Source organism: Lynx canadensis, chromosome B2 (genome assembly GCF_007474595.2).
Source record: "Lynx canadensis isolate LIC74 chromosome B2, mLynCan4.pri.v2, whole genome shotgun sequence".
Taxonomy (NCBI): Eukaryota; Metazoa; Chordata; class Mammalia; order Carnivora; family Felidae; genus Lynx; species Lynx canadensis.
In genome coordinates, this window is record NC_044307.1 from 76,298,938 (window position 1) to 76,323,723 (window position 24,786).

The following is a 24,786-nucleotide window of genomic DNA, read 5'->3' on the forward strand; positions in this document are numbered from 1 at the left end:
CTCTCACCTGTTCTTTCCCTAGAAATGGAGAGGATGTTGTCTCTGCTCCTTGCTTTTTTGGTGGTTGTTTTTCTGGGCTGAGATATAAGTATTCAGGGAAAAATAGAATATTCAAAGCATGTGCCAGATACCTAGATACTCCAGCTCACATGTGAGTTTTGAACTAGTTTGAGGAAATCCAAGGGTTTGAAAGGATAAGTAATGTCTCTGAATTCCTGAAACTATGTCCACGGCCCCACATTTATTAGCCAGCCTAATTCGTTTCCATTTGCCTCATCTTCTCATCTCAAAAAAAAGCTCCTGACCAATAACAATAACAAAACAGGTGTTAAGAGTGAGGCTAAAGAGATCAGAACAGAGGAAATATACTCTGTACGTGTTAAATATTATGTAAGGTGCAAAATAATACATATTTCTTAGAGCTAGAAACTATGGATCACTTTATGTTTGGTTTAGGAAAGCCTATGTTCTCTTAGTTTTATAAAAATGTCGTCCTACATTTTCTTCTATTGTTTTTATTTCTTTTGCTTTGTTTGTTAACCCAGCTGTAACATATTCTTGGGCATCTCTTAAGATAGGTATTATATCCAATTGTCTCAACATCATTCATTGAATCCTCTTGTAGTTAATTTACAAGATACTTTTACCTCATTCTAATTCCCCCCTAAATACCTGGATTTGTTTCTGGTGCATTGACTTTGCCAATACCATAATGTTTTAATTATCGTAGCTTTCTATTGTGTTTTCATATTTTGTATATCAAATAAAAAACCTCTTGTCTATTCTTTTAGAGATGAGCTTTAAAATCAACTTATCATATCTGTTAAGGAATCCCATTTAGGTTCTGGTTAAGATTATGTTGAATTTATAGATGTATCTGGACCAATTGGAAATTTCATGTTACTGAATCTTCCCGTGTAAGAACATGGTCTACTTAGGTGTAGACTACATTTAGAGGAGAAACAAGAAAATAAAACACCTCCACAATGCTTGAAATTGGCCAAACCACATGTCCCTTTTGTGACTTTTTCTAGGAGAGGTCAACTTATTAAATGTAATAGTTTTTAAAATTTTTAAAAAATAAGATGATTGCTTTGGCCACTTGAGTGTATAATCTCAGTCCTTTTGTATCACAGAATACTACTCAATAACTAGTTGTGACTAGATGGGAAGAGTTAAGTATTATTTCCAGACCTGTCAGCTTCTACCTCCAGTTTTACAACATCTCTCCTTGTGGTCAGTAGGGGGTGCTCCTGCAGCAACATGCCCTGTTTCAATGCCACTGAATCCTAACGAATTTCAAACCTTAGGAAGTATTGGTTTATAAATTATCAAGTGCAGTTCTCACACATTCTAACAGACTCACATCTGTGGGCATTTTATGTAGAAGACAAGTAATGGGAGAAGGTGAGATCTTCAAAGTGTCTTGTAATCGAAGAAGGCCTGTATTATATAAGCACAGAAGGCAGAAAGGGATTATAACAACTTGTGTTTGGGCTAACGAGTGGAGCCTCTGCTTTTAGAGGCTGTTCTTTGGAGCCCTGGTGCCAGCAGACTGCTTTGTGAGCTGTCAGTTTCCTGATCTTAGTCCTTTAAGGGCAACATTTTTTAAGTGGTGCTTTAAATAGGGGAGACCAGCTCAGGAGAGCAATGAGCTGGAGCTATGGAAGGAAATGGGTCTGGTTGCAGACAATCCTATGGGAAAATTTTGATTCTATCTACCAGCTTTGGAACAGTTCCCCTCACTGCTGATGGTGGTGATGTTGAAACAAGCGTGTCACTCTCCACTTCCCCTACCAATGAGCCCAATGCTTCTTCCTTGTGTTCCCAAACCATTCAGAGTTTATTTCTGTTTTGCAAGTATCACATTTGGTGATATTTACCTGTGTGTTTGTTTATGTCCCCTTGTCAAGCAACATGAAGGCAGGATCACACTATGTTGTCTAGCATAGTGTTTGGTATACTGTAGACAGTCAATAATTATTCCTTCAGTGGATGATAGAAGGAAAGGAGGGCAAGTAGAAAAAAAGAAAAAAAAAGGTGTCATGGAGTAGTAAATTAATATTAGAGGGTGGGGCACCTGGGTGGCTCAGTTGGTTGAGTGTCCAATGTCAGTCCAGGTCATGATCTCGCGGTTCATGAGTTCAAGCCCCACGTGGGCTCTCTGCTGTCATCTTGTCAGCACAGATCCTGCTTCAGATCCTCTGTCCCCGTCTCTCTGCCCCTCCCCCACTTGCACTCTCCCAAAAATAAATGAATATTAAAAAAAAATTAGACGGTAAGTGAATTTTTAAACTGATACAGAATCTGGTAATAACAACAGTAAAAAAATTCACACAGAACATTGCTGGGTATGATCCAATACAAATGATGGCAACAAAAAGCAATTTTGTTCTTTTTTTAAATATATTTTTAAAGTTTGTTTATTTTGACAGAGAGAGAGAGAGACAGAGAGAATGCAAGTGGGGCAAGGGCAGGGAGAGAGGGGGACAGAAGGTCCAAAGTGGGCTCCATGTTGACAGCAGAGAGCCCGACATGGGGCTCAGGTTCACGAACCATGAGATGATGACCAGAGCTGAAGTCAGACGCTCAACGCACTGAGCCACCCAGGTGCCCCAGAAAGCAATTTGTTTTTAATGAGGTTAGTAATAATATTTGCAATAGCAAACATGTAACATAACCATAAACCTCATTGTAAAGTGAAGAGACCCTTTGATAGTGTAGATTCCATGGTTTAATTGCATAATGTAGAAGTGTTCTTATTTTTAAAAAATTTTTTTCAACGTTTTTTATTTATTTTTGGGACAGAGAGAGACAGAGCATGAACGGGGGAGGGGCAGAGAGAGAGGGAGACACAGAATCGGAAACAGGCTCCAGGCTCTGAGCCATCAGCCCAGAGCCTGAGGCGGGGCTCGAACTCACGGACCGCGAGATCGTGACCTGGCTGAAGTCAGACGCTTAACCGACTGCGCCACCCAGGCGCCCCAAAAGTGTTCTTATAATAGCAAGGTTCGGAAATGTAGAGTTTCATGTACAATTTTATTAAAATCATATATCCTACCGAAATTCAGATATCACAATGTTAACTCATAATTCCGGTTGTGACTCTTGCTTGAATGGATTTTTTTTCCACTACCTTCTCTCTCTTCCTCTCAATAATGCATCAGCTATCTATTAGTTGAGGAGGTTAGTTCAGGTATTTACATTCATGGGTCCTTGGGTTACCTTTTTCAATAATACTACTAACTTTTCTTATCTTCAGACAACCGCAAATGAGGGTATTTCTAGAGTCATCATTCTTCTGGATAAGTTCATTATCCAATTATCTAGTCTATATGAATTGTTCTTAGAAAACCTAAAGTTAAACTGGGTGTTATAAATGCTGTTTTGAGTAGAATGACTTTTTAAGGTGCTCCCACATAAAAGCTTTATGTTTAATAATTTGATAAAAACAATCCATCATTTTTTCTGTATTATGTTGATTGCCTATATTTGCTTGAATAGACAGTTAAAACTATGAAAATCACTTGGACCAAAGGTTCATACTGACGCTAATGTAGCATATGCAATGTAGCCAAAACCCACAGTATTTTATTTTTAACATGTTAAGTACTTTAAAAAGTGGAGACTATGATCAACGTGATCATTGATTCTCCTAAGTACCCTTTGGGTCCATCTCACTTTGTTCATTTAGTGTTGATTAAGAAAATCACTGGGAAATTAAAGGAAGCTAATGAGGAAGCAAGCTCTGGGAGATTAAGTGATTTTCCTAAGGATTATAAATCTGAAGATAGGTCCCTTTTCTTCCTTTTGTTTTTAAACTACCGGCCCAAACGCTCACTTTACATGGGATTATATATACTTTGTGAAAATTGTCATATGTTCTTGATATATGGTATCTCATTAATTTTATGTAATGTACTATTTACATTATCATTTATTATCTATGTTATTTGGTATAATATATTCAACTCAAACACAACTATAATTGACTTTTTAGATATCTATAATGATGCAATGAACGGAAATTAGGAAGGCAAAGTGAATTTCACTTTTTAGAAAAATTTCATTGAATCAGATTTTTTTTCCCTTGGAAGTTGCCTTGCATAATTTCTTTATATATTTTGGATATTAACCCTTTACTGGATTTATCACTTGCAAATATCTTCTCCTGTTCAGTAGATTGCTCTTTTGTTTTATTGGTTTCCTTTGCTGTGTAAAAGCTTTTATTTTGGTGTAGCCCCAATAGTTTAATATTGCTTTTGGTTCTCTTGCCTCAGGAGACATATCTAGAAAAATGTTTCTATAGCCCATGTCAAAGAAATTACTGCCTATGTTTTCTTCTAGGAGTTTTATGGTTTCAGATCTCACGTTTCATTCAGTCGTTAATCCATTTTGAGTTTACTTTTGTGTATGGTGTTAAAAAGTAATCTAGTTTCAGATAAAAAAATTATATATATATATATATATAATGGAATATTACTCAACCATAAAAAATGGGATCTTGTCATTAGCAATAACATGGATAGATCTCAAGGGTACAATGCTAAGTGGAATAAGTTAACCAGAGAAAGACCAATATCCGATGATTTCACTAATATGTGGAACTCAAAAAATAGAACTGTTATTTGCCAGCGAGGAGGGGGTGGTGAGAGGGGTGAAATAGATAAAGGGGATCGAGAGTATACTTATTGTGATGGGCACCGAGTAATGTGTAGAATTGTTGAATAATTATATTTTGCACCTGAAACTAATATCACACTGTATGTTAATTATACTTCAATAAAAAAATTTCAATGCTGCAAGTATTTTTGGAGCATCTGCTCTGGAGGTACAACTTGCTCTATAGTCAGACTGCTAGGGTTCATTCTAACTGTTTCATGTAGAGTTGGGGTACCTCACATATGGGACTTAACCTCTATAAGCCTCAACCACCTTATCTGGAATATTCTTTAAGATATTACAATCACTGCATTTAAGGTGGCAGGAGGATTAAATGAAATAATTCATGTAAAGCAATTAGTATAGTGCTTACCACATGGTGAACTCTCAGTAAATGGTAGCTATTCTAAAAATAAAAAATAATGGTAGCTAGTCTTTCCATTATGCTAGGTCCATGGGCTAACATAAAAGATGTTTAAGACACTGCCTATATTTTTGAAGAGATTATAATATTAGTTATATTTTTTTCTATTATATTAAGAACCTGGGCTCTGTGTAGTAGGTTGAAACATTACACATGATCAATATAAAAAATATTCCTACCTACAAAATGTACCTTTCATGCAGATATATAAACTATAATTGATATGCTTGTATTTTATTTATTTTATTCCTTTTATTGTAAAATAAAACAGGTACAGAAAAACACACACAAAATGTATAGCTTGGAAAATTATTATAAGACAAACAGCTTGAAATCTCCACTCATGTTAAGAAATAGAATATTACTAGCTGTGATGATTAATTTTACGTGTTAACTTGACCAGCCACAGGATGCCCAGATTAAACATTGCTAAGAGGTGTGTCTGTGAGGATGCTTCCAGACATAGTTACATTTGAATCTATGGACTCAGTAAAGTAGATCGCCCTCTTCTATGTAGGTGAGCATCACCCAATCCACTGAAGGCCTGAATAAAACAAAAACTGGAGGAAGGAAGTATTCCCCCTTTTCTCCTGCTGAGACAGGAGCTGAGACATCTCATCTTCACCAACTCATAGACTGGGATTTACACCATTTGCTCCTCTGGTTTTCAATCCTTCTGACTGGACTGAATTATACCACCAGCTTTCCTGGGTACTCTAGCTTGCAGGAGGCAGATGGGCGAAGCTTCTCAGCCTCCATCATCACATGAGCCTGTGTATGCATATGCATATGTATATGTACATGTGTATCTATACCACCTATGCCTATATCCATAATCTATATGTCCTACCTGTTCTGTTTCTCTAGAGAACCCTGACTAATAACAGCAGCCTCTCCAGAACAACTTTCATGGAGCTATCCCAATCATAACACCCCCCTCCCTCTACAAGTAATGAGGATCCTGATATGTGTGGTAAAGACCCCCTTGCGTTTTCCTTTGGTTTTAACACTCAAGTGAGCAACTTTGAACACTATGGCACAGTCTTTCCCATTTAAAATAACTGATACATCTTCTACACCTCTTTTAATCTACAGTAGTCTACAGGATTCTCAGCCATTTCTTACAATATATCTGTGAAGAACCCAGAGCATCTCACCTTTCCAGAGTCAACAATCTGAATTTTGCTGAATGCATATTCATGGTGCTGTTCAACGTGTTTCTCTGTCCTTTTGTACTCTTGCAGACTGGCAGCTGGATCCAAATACTTATTGAGACTCAGGTTCAATTCCTTTGGCAATATGATGGTTTTCATCAGGAGACACATAACGTCTGCTATTTGCGCTTTTTTAATCTTTATAGCAGTGGATGTTCAAAGCGTAGATATATTATTTTATTGGGGTTACAAAAAGGTAATATTTGGGGCGCCTGGGTGGCGCAGTCGGTTAAGCGGCCGACTTCAGCCAGGTCACGATCTCGCGGTCCGGGAGTTCGAGCCCCGCGTCAGGCTCTGGGCTGATGGCTCAGAGCCTGGAGCCTGTTTCCGATTCTGTGTCTCCCTCTCTCTCTGCCCCTCCCCCATTCATGCTCTGTCTCTTTCTGTCCCCAAAATAAATAAACGTTGAAAAACAAAATAAAAAAAAAATAAAAAAAAAAAATAAAAAAACAAAAAGGTAATATTTAATTCTATTACTTCTTTTTCATTTACTGGTTGGCATAATTTTGTAAGAAAATGCTTTCTTCATCTACTATTTGGCTACCCAATGGTACATACAGTTCATAAAGGAGTGGCAGTATAAATGTTTGATTGTTTTCTTTTATTTACTCAATTTTTAGATAATGAAGAAGTTATCTGTTATTCTCAGGAGATGACCAATTAGTTTTTGTAAATATTGTTACAAAATATAAATATGTTTGATGGGTTTTAACTGATTATCATTTTTACCCTTCTTGATATTCATTGTCCTGTATTTGGCCGGTGGGAGCTTCTTTCAAGTTGGCTCTAAAGTCTTCTGATATTATAGAATGGTCTTCTTTTGCTCTTTGGTATGTCAAGATATTTTAGGTCATCTTATATATGCTTCTGACCTGGAATTGGCCATTTCTCCAAGAAGCCCCAACGTCTTTTAATAGGAAATGATACATAAAAACCACAATCTTAGCTCTAGGATCACTCACTGGCTTATCATCATTTCTAGGCTCTTTCAGAGAATTCATTCTAATATTTCCAATTCAAATATAGGGCTACAGGGTTTGTACTTTACCTTTCCTGTATTATATCTGTATTTTCTTCTGTCTACACTGAAAATCTTGGTTATCAAAGATTGAGGAGATGATAGAATTCGATAGTACTCAGTTCCTTTATCCCATGTTACACAGGGGATAGTTTCAGAATAACAAAATTTATATTAAGGTCCCTATTATGATAATGTAAAGCCATTTAGATTTATTGCCATATGCAGTCTCTATTCTTCCCCTACCTTTTTTTTTTTAAAGGTAATTATGTTGTATCTATATTATCAAGTCATATGTTCTTTATATTCTAGGATACCTTTCTCATTAAATCTTAGTTCTATAGGTAACGGTGTATTAAATGCTCATACCCCCCTCTGACATATGTCAATGTCCTCGTCGTTTTAGATGTCTGAAGCTCATTCTCTCATAAATTCCAAAGAAAGATCCATGGGAATAATATTCCTTGAGTTCCTACATGTTGACAACAGTTTGTCTATGGCCTTTATACACTCTCATTCTCTCCCCTCAAGTGTCTTCAATGTGTTACTTCATTTTTTTTTTCCTGGTATAATGTGCTGCTGTCAAAAATTCTAACGATAATCTATTTTTTCCTTATAAATCCTCTGCTATTTTTACATAGATGCAAAAAAGTATTTTTTCCTGTTTTCTAAAGTCCATTAGTTTCACTAAATTATGTGCAGATATTGGTTTTTCTGAGTCAATATTCTCAAGTACCTGTGTTCCAATATGTAATTTCATTTTGTTTTAATTTTAGTTAAGTTTTCCTGAATTATACTGTTCGTGTTTATTCATTTTCTTGTTTTGTTTTTCTCTTTAGCAGAAACTTTTTGACTACTGACAATATTTATTCATATCTTTTTTCCCTTTCCCTTTTTAACCTCATTCTTAATCTGCTTTTTAAAATTGGGGTAAAATACACATTGCATTCAATATACTATCTAACCAGTCTAAGGTGTGCAATTCAGTAGCATTAACTACATTCACAGTGTTGTGCAACCATCACCACCATCTCTCGAATGCTTGCATGGTCCCAAACTGAAACTCTCTACCCATTCTTCCCCTTTCCCTTTCCATTTACTTCTGATTTTCAAAAGTTTCATCCTCTTCACTTATATCTCTTTAGGCACTTTTTTGTTGTGTTTATTTATATTTGTGATCCTTTGGCTCTTGTCTTCATTTCTAAAATGATATGTTTCTTTTATTTTCAATTTTTTTCTTTAACGTTTATTTATTTTTGGGACAGAGAGAGACAGAGCATGAACGGGGGAGGGGCAGAGAGAGAGGGAGACACAGAATCGGAAACAGGCTCCAGGCTCTGAGCCATCAGCCCAGAGCCTGACGCGGGGCTCGAACTCCCGGACCGCGAGATCGTGACCTGGCTGAAGTCGGACGCTTAACCGACTGCGCCACCCAGGCGCCCCTCAATTTTTTTCTTTAAATCTGTCACCTCATTTCTGAATTTTTCTTAATCTGATTTATGTTGGTTTTGCACATCTTGTGTCATCATTTCCTTAATGCCTTTTTGCGTATTTGGAAATGCTACATTATATAGTGACCTGTTTTCGAGCATGTTTATAGAATACTGTTATTATTTATGGGACTGTGATTCTACCTCTTTTTCTCTTTTTTCTTATAGTAACCTTCATGGTTTCTAAGGGATTTGACCTTCATAGTTTCCTGTTGCTTTTTTTTTTTTTTTTAAATGTGAATTCAGTTTTCCAAAACCTCTGGAGGAGGCTTGGTTCAGATAGATTTTCTTCTTTCTTTCTCTTTCTTTCTTTCTTTCTTTCTTTCTTTCTTTCTTTCAATGTGTTTATTTTTTGAGAGAGAGAGACAGACAGACAGACAGAGCGTGAGCAGGGGAAGGCAGAAAGGAAAGGAGACACAGAATCTGAATCAGGCTCCAGACTCTGAGCTGTCAGCAGAGAGCCCTACACGGGGCTCGAACTCACGAGCTGAAACATCATGACCTGAGCCGAAGTCAGATGCTTAACCGACTGAGCACCTATGCACCCCTCAGATAAAATTTTCTAGATTTAAAGGGCACCCTCAGAAGGCCTCGGTTAAACGCCTGGGTCTTGATGCTCAGGTCATAATCTCATGGTTTGTGAGATCAAGCCCCAAATCGCCTTGGGCAGAGCCTGCTGGGGAGTCTCTCTCTGCCCCTCCCCCACTCACACTCCCATGATCTCTCTCTCTCTCTCTCAAAATAAATAAATAAACAAACAAAACCCAATAAAGGGCACCCTCTTTTATTGTTTTCATGTAGTATTAAAAAATACAGTGGCTTGCTCTCTGAGGTTTCTTGGCCCTTTTGCTCTTTCACACTGTATCTAAATCTTCTTTCCTTTGTGTCTATTGTTCCTCTTCTGCTCAATTTTGTTCCATGCCTAGCACTTTCTGTTCACTGTGAAGCCCAGTGCTGAGAAGGATCTGCCTGGTCACTCTTAAGAGTTCATAAGATTGGAGTAGATTGCATTCAATACTAATAGGGTAGGCAAAATCCCTTCCACTTTGGTCTTCTCATCTTGGCCTGCTTTATTTTTTGGTATATGGAAAACATTTTTATTTTCCAGTGAATACCTGCTGCTCCTTTTCTCTGGTTTTTCAAATGCTTTGTTTCCTCCCTTTGGTTTCTCCCACAAAGATGGTGGTAGCACTCATATTCTGTGCCTACTCGTGGTTTGTCTTCCCCTGCATGTCTTTTGGGGTGTGTGGAGATACCTTGCCTGGGTTTTTGGGGAAATGTTGTTCATGAGATTTTTGGTTTTGCTATCTATTTGCATTCTCTGTTTTATCTGGTTATTTGAGAAGATCCAAAACCTCTGTGGCCACACTGACACCAGTTTCCCTACATCCTCATGTATTCCCTTACAATTTGATTATTACTACAGCTTCAATTGAGATTAAATAAAAACTGAAAAAAAAATTTAAATATAGTCCAATTAATAAAAATGGTGATCTGAAGAAGGAACCTCAGACAGAGTCTGGCTATGCACGTAGTTTATTTGAAAGTGATCCCAGGGAGTAAGGGTGCAAGATAAGGATAGGAAAGTGGAAGAGGGAAAACCAACATAAGAGTGTGTTATGGAGATAGCTACATTGAAGGCAACTAACTGAGGCTGAGCCCTTTCACAGAGCTTTATGAAACGCATCTCAGAACTGTCTACCTGGGTGATAGAAGAACAAAGTATTGTTTATATATCTTCCCCATTTCCTACCGGGCAGGGGTGGTCTCTCAGGACAGGTCCCCCCACTTCAGAGCTGTGCATGTGTCAATACACAGTGGATTCTCCTGGGCACCATAAGCCAGGTTCAGAGAAACCTTGGACAGGAAGAGAGATCTGCTGTTGACAATGCGATGCATTGATTCCAACATACTGTGGATCTGGTGAAAACCTGTGTGGAACCAGCGGGTGTAGCAGTGGCTGGATTAAAAGATAGGATCATGAGGATATTGAAAGTGTCTCCCTCTCTCTCTGTCCCTCCCCCACTCATGTTCTGTCTCTCTCCCCCTCCCTCTCTCAAAAATAGGTAAACTTAAAAAAAAAAGTGTTTCAAAAGGTGTTTACAAAGGTTGGGCGTAAGTTTAGTAAAATATCTGAAAACACAGTCTTCTAAATTAATGAATGCATGGCAAATTTTAGAGGAAATATTAAAGTACTTAGGGGTAGATTTCAGTCAATAAAACTCATTTTATCTAATTCTTTATGTAGTCAATCTTACTAATATAATTGTATTTTGAAGCATTTAAATATGTTCATTAACTGAAGTCTTTAGAACCTGTCTATGAGGGAATCACTTAGAAACTTAAGTTACTATCTCCCTTGGTGAATCACAGGAGATACAGCAATGCATGATCATTTAAGATGTGTGGGGGGAAGTGCATGTGTGTATATGTATGTATACATACATCCAATCCATATACATCTATTCTATTCAAATATATTCTTTTCTCCAAACATTAGAAAGGGGCAGGAGTACCAAGGTTGTGGTTGAAGATACTTTACCAAGCTTTCACACTCATCAGTTCAGGATCATGCCTTCTTCATCTTTCATTTATTTTGAACACATTCCAACCAGGCTTATACTCCCATTCCATGAAACTACTCTTATCTAAGGTCACTATTAATCTTCATGTTGTAGGATATGGTTGCTAAAAGCTAATTGAAGTGATTTAAAATTTAAATCTCTTGAAAGCTGACCAAATATTTATATGTTTCTGTATGTGATAAAGAATATTGTGTGCATACAACTATAGAACTGACAGAACAATAACCATGAGTAAATTAGACTTACTTTAATTTGATTTTATCTGAGAGCACCTAGGTATGGTTAGTTTTTTAAGATAGTCATTAAAATTCTAGAAGTCTTTAATATTCTTACAGATGGTTGCTATTTATTCGGCAGTGCCCAGTTTAATTTGTTCTTTATCACTAACCAAATCTTTTTATAATAGGTATATAATGCATCCAGATTTATTCCACCTATGCAACTACACCTGACTTAAAAAGAAGATATTTTGTGCCCAAATAACTTTTTGTTCTCGGGAAAAAATGCCCAGTATTCCAAATTTCAAAAAATGATTACAGTAATATACTTGACATGTTTTGCTTCACCAATGTGGTTTATAAAATAAGATCATATTTATTTTTAGATGAAATTAGAATAACTGTTTAGCCCCCATCTACCCAGACTAGCAAGAAATCCAGTCCTTTTCCTGGGCCTCTCCAACTCAGATAGTCCCTAGAAACCCAAGATTGCTTACACTGTACCCTGAATAATGAATATCTGAGTAAAACTGGGATTCCGCAGAAGGGAGAGGCCAACCAATGGGGTCTCCTAGTCACTATGACCAATGTCTTTTTCAAAATAGTTACACTCAGCTGAACATGAGCAGAGAATGGATGGCACTTCAGCTGCTCCTGCAAGGCAAGCTGATATGGAGATAATTAGAGAAAGAGAGAGAAAATTGAATGATTCTTGAAAGGTCAGTGAGTAATTTCACCTAGCTATCAGCAAGGCCTGTTCTGCCTACAGATTCATTTTCAATAGGATATTTAGGCTCAGTAGTTTTTCTGGCAAAGCTAATGGATTTTGTTTGATTTAGCTGTAATAGCTTGCCCAAATTACCTCAAGCATATTTATGAGATGCTTGGTCAGACTTAAGACCTTGGCACATAACCGAATTAACTGATTCAAACAAGATTTAGCACATAGCCTTGATTTAATTAACACTGTTCCAAATGCGATGTTTAGAGATTTTGCCCAGAGGAAAGCGCAAACAAACCTATTTTGAACCAAAGAATGGCACAGACAACTATGAGGCAATAAAACAATAAATATTGGCTACATATACTAATTCACTAGATTTTACATACATGTCAAAAGAGCATAAATTATGTATCATTCTTTTCTAAGTTTTTAAACATACCAAATGACCCTGAATTGGGGCAAATCTTTTGACTGTTTTGGAACTTAAAACTGGAGTGTTGGATTAGATTGATCTCTTAGGTCTCTGACTCTAATTTTTCAGGCTTTAAGTCTTAATTTAAAAATAAATAAGTAAATAACCTATAATTAAACTGTGACATCTTATTTGTCTTAGATTCCTCAGTGGCCAGCAGCAATGGGATCTTTAGTACATGCTTGATGAACTTAGAGTCCTTTTCACCAGCTTCTACAAGAAAAGGGAGGTTAATTAGAGTCTTTGTCCACAGACATAGTAAACCTATAGATTTTATTTTGATGAGTGCTATTATGCTTTTCAAATATCTCTACATGATCAAATAGCCATTATACTTGCCTACCTAAGTGACAATAAGTAATCAGAGACTACAGATATTCTTACAGCTATTGATTTTAAGTCAACTCACTTCATGAAATATGAAACAGGTCAAGTAGTGAGCACTTGTAGTCATTTCCTTTATATAATGTATGTTAATTGTATTAAAGCTTCATTCATTTGATTTTCATTTATTTGATGCTTTTGATGGTTTACGTACTGGCTGGGCTGTATTTCTTCCTTAATTAACTCTTTCTTAGGTGTCCTAATCAAGATTTCTGGGAGGGGAGCCTGGTGGCTCAGATGGTTGAGGGACCGACTCTTGGTTTTGGCTCAGGTCATGATCTCACGGTTTCATGAGTTTGAGCCCCGCTTCAGGCTCTGTGCTGGCAGCGCAGAGCCTGCTTGGGATTCTTTCTGTCCCTCTCTCTCTGCCATCCCCCTACTTGCACTGTCTCTGTCTCTCTCAAAATAAATAAACAAACTTAAAAAAAGATTTCTGGGAAATGTTTATAGTATTAAAGAACAGTTGCATTATTATTTATTATACATTATTTGTTATTAATTATTCCAGAAAATCTCACTTATGTATGAACAATCATAAACACAGTCAAACCAATTGCTAAAGTATAGGTAACTTTAGAAGGTTATTTTGAATCACTTGAAAAATTTAAATTCATTCAAGTGCATTTTCTTGAAAATAATCTATAATGCAGGGTTTTCACTAATGACTGGTCTTCTTATCTGAACACTGAAATGTTTGAAAATTGTGACAAACTTTACTGTGGCAAAAATCAGAGATAGGTTATCCCTTTTATCATGAGAAGTCAAAATGAAAAGAAAGTGCAGAAAAGAAAAAGAAAAAAAGTTAAAAAAAATTACTTTCAAAGTGGTAATTTTTATTCTATAACTGAAACACTTTCCATGACTGATCAAGAACCTATCAGTCTCTTTGTAAGCCAAGATAACCTGTCTGCAGAAAATCTGACTAAGAATTCATCAAAAGGAAGGTTCCTAGGCAAACTCCACCTGTGGTTGGGGACTGGTGGCGATTATAAAAGGTCCTGCACTGAGTTCTTCTGTGACATTTCTACAAAATTAACGAAATGTAAACTACTGTCTATATTCATCAAATTTTTAATCTGTTCTAAAAATGAGATGACACAAGTGCATATCAGATCAACATTTTGTTCTTAAGGTTGTTCTTTAGTGGCGAACTTTCTACTCAAAGGGAATCGGACATTCCTGAAAGGAAGGGGTCATCCCATTGCTCTTAAACAGGGAAAAATACATTGAAGGCTAATATCGTTTTAAGAAAAAAAAATAGAAACAATTTAAAAGTAATACACTCCAAAATAGAGAAAAATGTTTTAAGTTAGTTTTGCCACTGTCAGTCTCAATTTAAGATATATTCAGAAACATTATATTCTTTTCTGTTTTACCCTAGTATTTCATTTACAGAGAAACTTACTAACTGATGCATTAAGTTTTATGATATTGGAGCCAGGTTGCTATAGGAAGTAATCAAACATAGCAGGGCTTAGCAGGAAAAAAATAATAGTTCATTTTATCTGCCTGTGTTATCAAAAAACTGCTTCTTTAGATGTGAACCGGTCATTAACGTTAACATTGGTTTTTGATTCCTGTCTGCTTTTCTGGAGTATCTGTTAGTTTTGCAGGTTGCTTTTCTTTGCTTCTCTATGAAAGCTTGTAAACAGTTCAGTGTAGAAAATTAATTATTTCATAAGAAATCTAAAACCTGAAGCTTCTTTGTTTTTATAAATTACAGCTATAGAACACTTCATAGGCTTAATACATGGGAGAAAGAGTGTCCAGGTCAGGCAATTAGATGTTTTCCAATCCTTGTAACATGTAGACAGAATAGTATCAAGACTCTCAAATTCAAAATCATTTTAGAAAAGCATATTTTTATACAGAAAACAATTTTTAGAATATTATTCAATCTTGAATAATACTTTCAAATGTCCAAGTTGCCTCTTTCTCACGGTTATGTTGCAAACAGAACAATATAATGGCAACCTATTATGTTTGTTTACATCTTAGTTTCAGTATCTGCAACACATATTACTGCATTCACGTGCATAGTGTAGATCTTCAATAAAATATTAAGCTGAAAATCATATGCAGATGACAATCTATTTGTTGCCTTCTAATTTATAAACTGCTTATGTACTGCTCCAAGGTGCAGTATACTTCCTCATAAATCCGGGGAAGGTTACCCTTTGAGGAGAGGGATCAAAAGATGACAAGCTGTAGCCCAGTTTGAATCTCAGAATCCAGATGAGTGAGGATTTTAATTGTGGATGGGAAAGACCTGGTTCTGTCGTGGGCCTGCAGAATGTCTTGAAGTGTTTTTCAATGTTTTGGGTTTGGCAAACCCAAAGTGTGTTTTGCTAAGCACTTTTCTCTTCATTTTAAGCCCATGTGTATTATAAAGGAAATTTAATCCGTATGTTTTTGATTCCTTTACACTTAACTCATCAAAATGTTGTTTTGTAAGAGCTATTTGATGTCCGAGGAGACTTTGAGTCTTTTTATAACTTTTAAAAGGCTTTTTCCCTCCTTAGAAACAGGAAGTCGTGTTTTTCTAAGAGTAAACTAACTAAAAAAACCTAAAGGTTAGTATTAGAAGACTTCAAATGTAGGCTGAATGTTATACTTACTATTGCTTGATTTCTTCTAAGCATTTTTGGTGTTTTCACTCATTTAATTCTTGCAACTACCACATGAGGTAGGTGCTGTTACCATCTCTACTTTAAAAGAGAATTTAAGTTACCTGCCCAAAGGTCACACAGCTCCTAAGGATGGAGTTGGGATTTGAAACCAGACAGTCTGGGTCCCTAACCATTATACTAAACATCTAACCATTATACTAACCTGCTTATTTCCACAGTGTTATCCTGGAACTTAAAACTTTGGACCTTCCTTAAAATTAATTGGGTACCAATACTGTACTAGATGCCAAAAAGATCATGTTCTTGCCCCTAAGAAAGTTAATTTTTGTAATGAGCACAAATAGATAACAAAACAAAACACATAAACATGACAGAACACACACATGCACACACACACACACACATACACACACACAACCGGTAAATGAAATACTACATTTCGTCAATATCATATTCATTCAACATGTATTTATAGAGTATCTACTAATGGCAGGCTCTCTCCCGGTCTCTAGAGAAGACAGTAGCCATGGATCATGTAACTTCATGAATAACGGGTTGTATTCCTCCCCATAGGGGAGACCACTGGGGGGAATGGAAAAAATGCTTGACCTGCTTCGGATATTTTCAACAATGATAGAAGGTCAGGTGGCAACTAGGATGACTTATAACAACCCATCCAGCCTGCGTCCTTGGGAGGACAAGTTTCCTATGGAAACTACAGTCAATTCTGGTATCCACACCTGCTTGCTTTTCTGGTGCCACTGGGTATTTTCTTCTGAGCACAGATCTCCTTTTCATCAACGATGTTAAGAAGCTAATGTTCCTGTTTATGTAAAATACCATTTTTAACTCTTAAAAGTCTTAGCTAAGTTGAAGAATAGGATACCTGAAAGACATTTAGGGAATTTCACACCTGTGAATACAAATTGGCATGCTTTACTGCATCCAAATTATGAATAAAAAATTATAGCAAACACTTGAGGAAACTTAACAGTTAACTCATTCAGTTAATGTTTATTTGAAATATTTATGGGTGTTTTTATTATAAAAATAATACAAACATGTTAAAAACAATTTGGAAATCAGAATTAGGTTAAAAAATGAAAATCTACCCCCCCCACACAAGCGTAGCTGACATATCTGTTGGTTATAGATAACCAGTTTATTGTTTTTAAATGGCTATAATTAATTGTCTTGCTTCTAGTTAAGCGCTTTAAAAATTTTTTTTTCTCATTAAAAGAAAAAGAATAAAATGTTTTATTTTTAAAATAAATTATCATAATAGAATTTGGAAGCTTGAATTTGGTTTTCTTTTCAATTTGAAGAAGGTTATATTTTCTTAGAAGAAGGCCATTTGAGACTCTGAGTAATCAGAATTACCAGGACGTGGTTCTCCATAGAGAGAAGTCACCCAGGAAAGTATAAGATGAAAGTCATGGGAAGAGATGTGTGGTGTGGTACAGAAAAGTCACTCAAAATGATACCTTTTCTCTGGAAATGGGTCTTGGATTCCAAATCAAAACTCTTTTGAAATGAAATGGAATAGACACTACCAGCTGTATAAGGCCCAAAATGTGGCTAGAAATAATAAAATTTGTTAAGTGTTTTACAAAATTATGTTTTTCTCCCAAGCCCTCAAAGGAAGTCCGAGATTAACTGTATTTTAGGAGCATTACTTTTCTCATCAATATTGTTTGTAAGAACGAACACCTTTAAAAGGTTTAAACTCTTAAAAACTTCTAATGCTCGTATAAAGAAAACTTTAAAATAAAATATGCTTAAATGCAAGCTAAAAGTGTTAAAAATTGTCAGTTATCTCAAAGAAAAGAAAAAGCATAATACTTTAATTTGTGTCAAAAAGTAAGATAGAAACACACTAAATAAAAAAATCAGTACTTTTTCAAAAAATTAATTCACAAGTTAGCTAACATACAGTGTATTCTTGACATCAGGAGTAGAATCCAGTGACTCATCTCTTACATATAATACTCAGTGCGTATCCTAACAAGCGCCCTCCTTAATGCCTGTTGCCCATTCTCCCCACCCCCACCCCTATCAAACCTCAGTTTCTCTGTATTTAAGAGCCTTTATGGGTTGCTTCCCTCTCTGTTTTTATCTTATTTTTCCTTCCCTTTGCCTATGATCAAATTCTACGTATGAGTGAAAACATATATATGTCCTTTTCTGACTGATTTACTCAACATAATATCCTCCAGTTCTGTCCACGTTGTTGCAAATGATAAGATTTCATTATTTTTCATAACCGAGTAGTATTCCATTGTATATGTACCACATCTTCTTTATCTATTCATCAGTTGATGTATATTTGGGCTCTTTCCACAATTTGGCTATTGTTGACAGTGTTGCTATACACATTGGGGGCCATGTGCTCCTTTGAATCAGCACTCCTATATCCTTTGGATAAATACCTAGTACTGAAATTGCTGGGTCATAGGGTAGCTCTATTTTTAATTTTTTGAGGAACCTCCACACTGTTTTCCAGAGTGGCTGCACCAGTTTGCATTCCCACCAATGGTGCAAGAGGGTTCCCTTTTCTCCGCATCCTTGCCAAGACCTATTGTTTCCCGAGTTGTTAATTTTAGCCACTCTGAAAAAATCAGTACCTTATAAAGACTTACATTTTTAATCTTTCCATCAAATACCTCCCAATAGCCAGAAGGCTCTTGTTTCACGCGATTCTCCAGATTCTGCCATGGAGCCTGTTTTTGCTTTGAGGATTCTATTCAAATATCAAGGACATTTTTTAAAATGAACTTTCTTTAAAGAAAAAAAAAGGAAATCCCTGAGCCATGCATGTTTTGATATTTGAATTATCTTATTCAAATAAGTACTTTTTGCAGTTTTATTGTAGTTTTTCATTTGTCTTACAACGGTTTTCTCTTAAAACCCTTCATTGTCCTTCATCGTAGTTGCCAGTCTATAGTCCTCTCTCTCCACTTGTCCTCCACTTGCTGAAAGCTGAGAGAAAGCTTCTCTAGGTGTACAAAGTGGGGAAATGGAGTTTATTCAGAGATTAAGAAAGAATCTCCGTCCTATTTTAGCTTTACAAGTATAAGATGTTCTCTCTCTCTTAGCATTTTTCTTCTTATAATACAAACTAGAACAATGAATTCTTGTGATTCTCAGGCATCCCTTTATTGACCTCCCTTTATCAACCTTTATTCTTTCCCTGCACTTTCCCCAGGAAAAAGAAAGGAAAGGCAGCTAGATGCAGTTGGCTTCTAGCATGGCTCTCAAACGAGGCTCTCACAGAACAAGTTTCACCCTTTAATCCCGTCTTTCCAATGATGTTGTGTCCTCACCTTAAAAAAATCATGAGTACCAATTTTTAACAGTTTTAAAACTTCCTACTAAAACTGCCTACTGAAAAAATAAATACAGATACCAATTCTAATGGGATGAGGTTGATAACCATGTCACTATTGCCAGGATGGTCTGGAGTTGGTTCCCTGAAATGGGTGGTGAGAGTTCAAGTGATTTAGTTGCCAAAACAATGAACTGATTCTACAACCAGTTTATGCATTCTGGCTTTCAAATCCCAAGATCCTATGTCTCCATCAGAGTAGGTAGAGACACTTGTGGGAGGTCCCCTGCTTGCCTCATCTTTGTTTCCATACAATGATCCTGCCTCTTCTCTGCTCAGGAAAGGAAGGACAGAGAGAGCAGGATAGGTGTATAAGAACTGTGGGGAGGATGTAGTTCCTGTAACTTCCTTTCTATTTAGGCCCATTGTCCACCTCACTGTATCACCAGTATACTAAATTGAAGATCTCCTGAAGACCTCTTTACATCTGAATGGATTCCTTGCTCATCTAACTCCTACTCTAGAGGCAACTTAGTCCATCTAGAAATGTGGCTTACAAATGCGTTTTTTGAAAAGAAACACTTTGAAAAGAAAGAAAAAGATTAAAAGAGTGAAAAATTCAGTCATTCAGTTTATATGTTCCCTAATCTGAGAACTGATTGTCAAAGGTATTGCACAGTTAACCTGGAAGGAAGACTCAGGTTAAAAAAAGTAAGACCACTTTATTCCCAACAAGTTACAAGTATGAAGCTCAGGTTTTACAGACTTCTTTTATAATTTATTCTTTGATTTTCCTGGCCTCAGTATAAATTAATATAGTCAGGAGCGCATTTAGAGAGTTGAGGCTATGTCATTTTTTATGCTTCAAGTTGTATTCAAATTTTTAATCTGAAACCGGGTAATTTGGAGAACGTGTCATTTTCCATGTAGAAAAATATATGTGTGTGTGTGTGTGTGTGTGCACATGCATGTGTGTGTTTGTGTCCAAGGGGCTCTAACTGAATTGAATTGGACAAGGGGCTCTAATACACAAACATGGATTGGCCAACTCTGGAGGATCTGGTACCTTTCGCTTTGAGTTGAGAAGCTCTGGTGACTAGTCCAGTGAATGTATGAAAATGAACAGTAAGGAAATGGCTTTCTAGTTGTGTGTGTAATTACTGCCTTAGGGGGGTTAAATTTCCAGAAGGAACCCGGGAATTTAAAAAAATGCCCAAGGAATTTGATAATATGCTTTTCTTATTGGCCAAGGAAATTGTTTCCCTCCATATGTATTTTCTATTTTGTCTTCTCCTCCTCTTCTCCTTTCTTCTTCTTCTCCAGTGTATTTATCTCTCATTTTTACAGTCACACACTATAAGTCTGCTTGCCTTAGAAAGGATGAATAAAACACAAACAGTATGTGAGTACAATGATAGAGGTAAAGGACTTCAACATAAATATCAATTCAAGTGAGCTCTTTCCCTCATTGAACTAGAGTAACAAGTTCAAAAACAGGAGGCAGTTATCTGTCTGGTAGAGCAAGACTGGGTCTAGATCCAGGGGAGAGAAAGGACATACTAGCAGTGACAAACCCAACTAGGAAATGGGGGAGCCTTCTTGAAATTGAGTTTGGGTTCACCGAATCACAAGACGGCCCTTACCTTCTGAAAGCCATTTCTTCTCTTTGGATAGGATTACAACACTATCTCTGATAAAGTTTTCTTCTCAGTAGAAACAAGGTAGTAATTTTCTCAGCATGGAAATTGAGTGGGAGTGGCCAAGGCACACAAAGTTTTAGAGAGTCTCTGAGAAAATAATCTCCCAGGAATGCTAAAATAGCTGACTGCAGGGTCTTGAACTATTATGTATTTTTCTACAGTTGTTCCTCTGGCCTAGGCCTGTGGCAGACCTTTGATTCCTGCCTTAGGAAAGATGTAACTGGTTCAGTAGTAGAGGGAGAAGACAATGATATTGAAGCCCTGAAGAACAGAAAGTGTGGGCCCTGGCATTTTCTCAGCGCTCTTCATAAACAAGTGTGTGGACCACAAAAACAGCTTCCAGCCTGGGAAGAGGCTGTAGAGGGTGGAGCCCCCAAATGGAAGTGTGTCAGAGTGGAGGAGGAAGCTAACTGGAGACAGAAGGTGATACAGATGGCATGCAGGCAGGGATTGCTATGCCCCATTTCTGGAGCTGAAATGAAAGGGTGAGGATAGCTGCTCAGCAGAAATGTTGCAAAGGCAGGGGGAAAGGAAAGAAGAAAAATAGAGTGAACGTATTTGTTGGTTACTTATTATGTGTTAAGCTTCATACCAGGCACTAGAAAAGTGTTAAGCCGTTTAATCATTACAACAACTTGACAAGAAAGGGAATTTTGATTCCCACTCCATACATCTCCATATCTGAGAAATCTAGATTTCTAATAGATTTCCAGATAATGAGTTTTGGAGAACCCTTGTAATTGAAGCAAGAGAACAGGGTAAGATTTGAACCCAGAATTCTGTTCTTAAGACCAATGATCTACGTATAGCCCATGAACATGCAGTTCATTACAGAAAAAAAAATTTCCTAGTAAGGAGTTCATCTGACAAAGCACATAGAATATCTTTGGAAAGAAGCTGACTACTTTGACAAAAAAAATAATGCTCAGTGGGTCACAGGCAATATGAATTAATACAGGGGGAAATGTTCCCCCTCAAATAAACCTCTTAGTATATTGCAGTGGAAAATACTGTGGTGTTACAGTAGCCTCATTGACCAGACACACAAAGACTCACCAGCCAAGTTAAGATGCATGAATCACATGATACATTGAGTCAATTTAAAACCTCTAGCCAGAATCAAGGGGTAAAGATGGGGTAGATTAACACACTTAGGATAGAATCCAGGGGGGTGGAAGGATATCATTATTTGAATCCTTTTTGCCACATCAACCTTCCCTGCTGACTGAGTGGTTACAAGGATCAGAGCTGAGAGTGAACAGGGGGCTCCAAAGACAGAAGATGCCCAGAACCAATGTACACTTGCTCTATTGCAAAGATGCAGGAGAAAGCACACACGGCCAGAAAGTTCAGAGTTCATTGAGTTCAGAAGCTCATTGATAACTGATGACCAGACACAACCTTTACCTTTGAATCCATGGCCAAATGAGGTCATCAATGGCTGATGAAAGGAGTCTAAACTGTCATAAATATTTGCTATCTCATAAGGTTTTTTTTCCTACCATGTTTACTACCACCAATGTTCTTCCTTCTTCTGTGTAGACCCAGGTTTCTACTTGATTTCAGTTTCCTCTTCCATATTTGTGTGTGTGTGTGTGTGTGTGTGTGTGTGTGTTTAAATTCTTCTGATGAATTCTATAAGCTCTTGCATATCTGAAAAAAATCTTTATTTTGCCTTTATTTTTTAAAGATACTTGATATACTTAGAATTCTAGGTTGACTTTTTATTTTCAGTACTTGAAAGATTGACTCACAGTTTTATGGCTTGCATTGCTTCGAGAATTTGGCTATCATCCTTTTTCCTCTGTAATAATATATCTATCTCTTCCTCTGATACTTTTAAGATATTCTCTTTATTACTAGTTAAACAATGAGATTATTATTTGCCTTAGTATAGTTTTATTCACTTATTTAAAAAAAATTTAGTGTTTATTTATTTTTGAGACAGAGAGAGACAGAGCATGAGCAGGAGAGGGGCAGAGAGAGGAAGACACAGAATCCAAAGCAGGCTCCAGGCTCCAAGTTGTCTGCACAGAGCCTGGCATGGGGCTCAAACTCACAAACCATGAGATAATGACTTGAGCCACAGTTGGATGCTTAACCGACTGAGGCACCCAGGTGCTCCTATTCACTATTCTTATGCTTGGGGTTCATTAAGCTTTTTGGATCTGTGATTTGCAGATCTTGCCAAATTTGGAAATATTTCAGGCATTATTATTGCAAATATTTCCATCTCTTCCTGTCTCTCCTTTTCTTTGGGGCCTGCAATTACAGGTATATTAAGCTGCTTGAAGTTGCTCTCCCACCATTTCCAGATCCTCTATTCATTTTTGTCACTCTTCTTGGTGTGTTTCATTCTGAATAGATTCTATTGCTCTGTCTTCAAATTTACTAACCTTTTCTTCTACACTATCTAATCTGCTGTTAATTTTATCCAGTCATTTTCAACTCTGGAAGATCAATTTTGTTTTTTTTTTTTTTTTTTTTTTTTTTTGGTCTTCCATGTCTCTCTATCATGCTCATGTTTTTCTCTGTCTTCTGTAACATATGGAATATGTTTATAATAACTATTTAAATTTCTTTGCCTACTAATTCTGTCTTCCATATAATTTCTAAGTCTATTTCTATAGACCAATTGTTCTTTGGGTTATGAATTATATTTCTTTTTTTTCTTTGCCTGTTGGGTAATTGTTAAATTGCATGTCAGATATTGTAATGTTACTTGTTGGGTTCTAGATATTTTTCTACTTATTTAAATATTGTTGAGCTTTGTTCCAGCATACAGTTAAGTACTTGGACATAGTTTGATCTTTCAAGGCATGTTTTTATGCTTTATTAGGTGGGAAAAGAAAACCATTTTTGTCTAGAGCTAATTTTGACCCACTGAGGCAATCGGTACCTTTCTGAGCACTGTATCTGATTTCTTGTCTATTGTGGAGTATTTTTTTTTTAATGGTTGACGATAATACAAACTCTTCTCAATCTTATATGAGCTCTAGTATTCTGCCTGCTTCTTCTCTACAGTTCATTCCCCAGAATGAGGCAGTTTTCTCACATGTGCTGACCAGAATTCAGCTGAATACCCAGGGGGACTTTGTGAAATTCTCTGGCTGTCTCCCGTGAAGTTCTCTCCTTTCCACAGAAGTCACTCCTCCTCATGAAGCTAATTCCTCTCTAGTTCTCTACCCTCCAAATTCCAGCTGCCATGGTCTCCCTGAATTCTTAAGTCTTTATCTTCAACTCAGGGAAGCCAATGGGCTCTCTCTGAATCTTCCCTCCCTACTCTGTGGCCTCAAAACTCTCTCTATAGATTCCCTTCCAGTCTCCTGTTATTCCCATCCGTGTAAGGCTCACCACATTTGTTTTCTTTTCCCCAGGGATCACTGCCCTGTGCTGCCTGTTGTCCAGTGTCTGAAAACCATTAATTCATGTGTTTTGTTCAGTTTTTTAATTGTTTAAAGAGACAAGTCTCTGTTCCTTCCTTTTAACCAGAAGTGGTAGTTGCCTCATTAATCTTGGGTGGCTATTTGCTCCTTTCACCCTTTCCTACCTATGCTCAGCACACATATGCTCTACTTACCTTATCTGTAACTCAGATGTCTTGAAAGCTGCTTGCTTACTTACTAGATGTACATACTCATAATAGCAGAATAATTTTTAATGGTTTCCTTACTACACAAGTACTACATATTTATTTCAGAAAAAGTAGAAAATAAGCAAAAAGAAGAAAGCAAAAATCACCATTAAGTCTTCTATATTGAGGTTAGTGTCTTGACATTGGCATTTTATGACATACTGACTTAAGTAGCAGAAAAGAGCTTTAGAGCAAAAACCTTACTACTCAGTCCACAGTTTGGGGAGGGGCAGTGCCATTTCAGAGATAGGGAATACTTTTATTAACACCATCATGTTTCTTGATGAGGTTTCTTGGGTGTATCAT

At 36.8% G+C, this 24,786-nt stretch overlaps 1 protein-coding gene across 1 annotated transcript in view; it reads left to right on the top strand.

Annotated features, from left to right (window-relative positions):
* The window catches only part of LOC115514956 (putative teratocarcinoma-derived growth factor 3), a 40,106-nt gene that overhangs the window by 14,092 nt on the left and 1,228 nt on the right, over positions 1-24,786 (top strand). Inside the window, 1 exon segment of the mRNA XM_030317093.1 lies at positions 21,025-21,269. Within this exon segment, the coding sequence (XP_030172953.1) occupies positions 21,025-21,269 (245 nt within the window).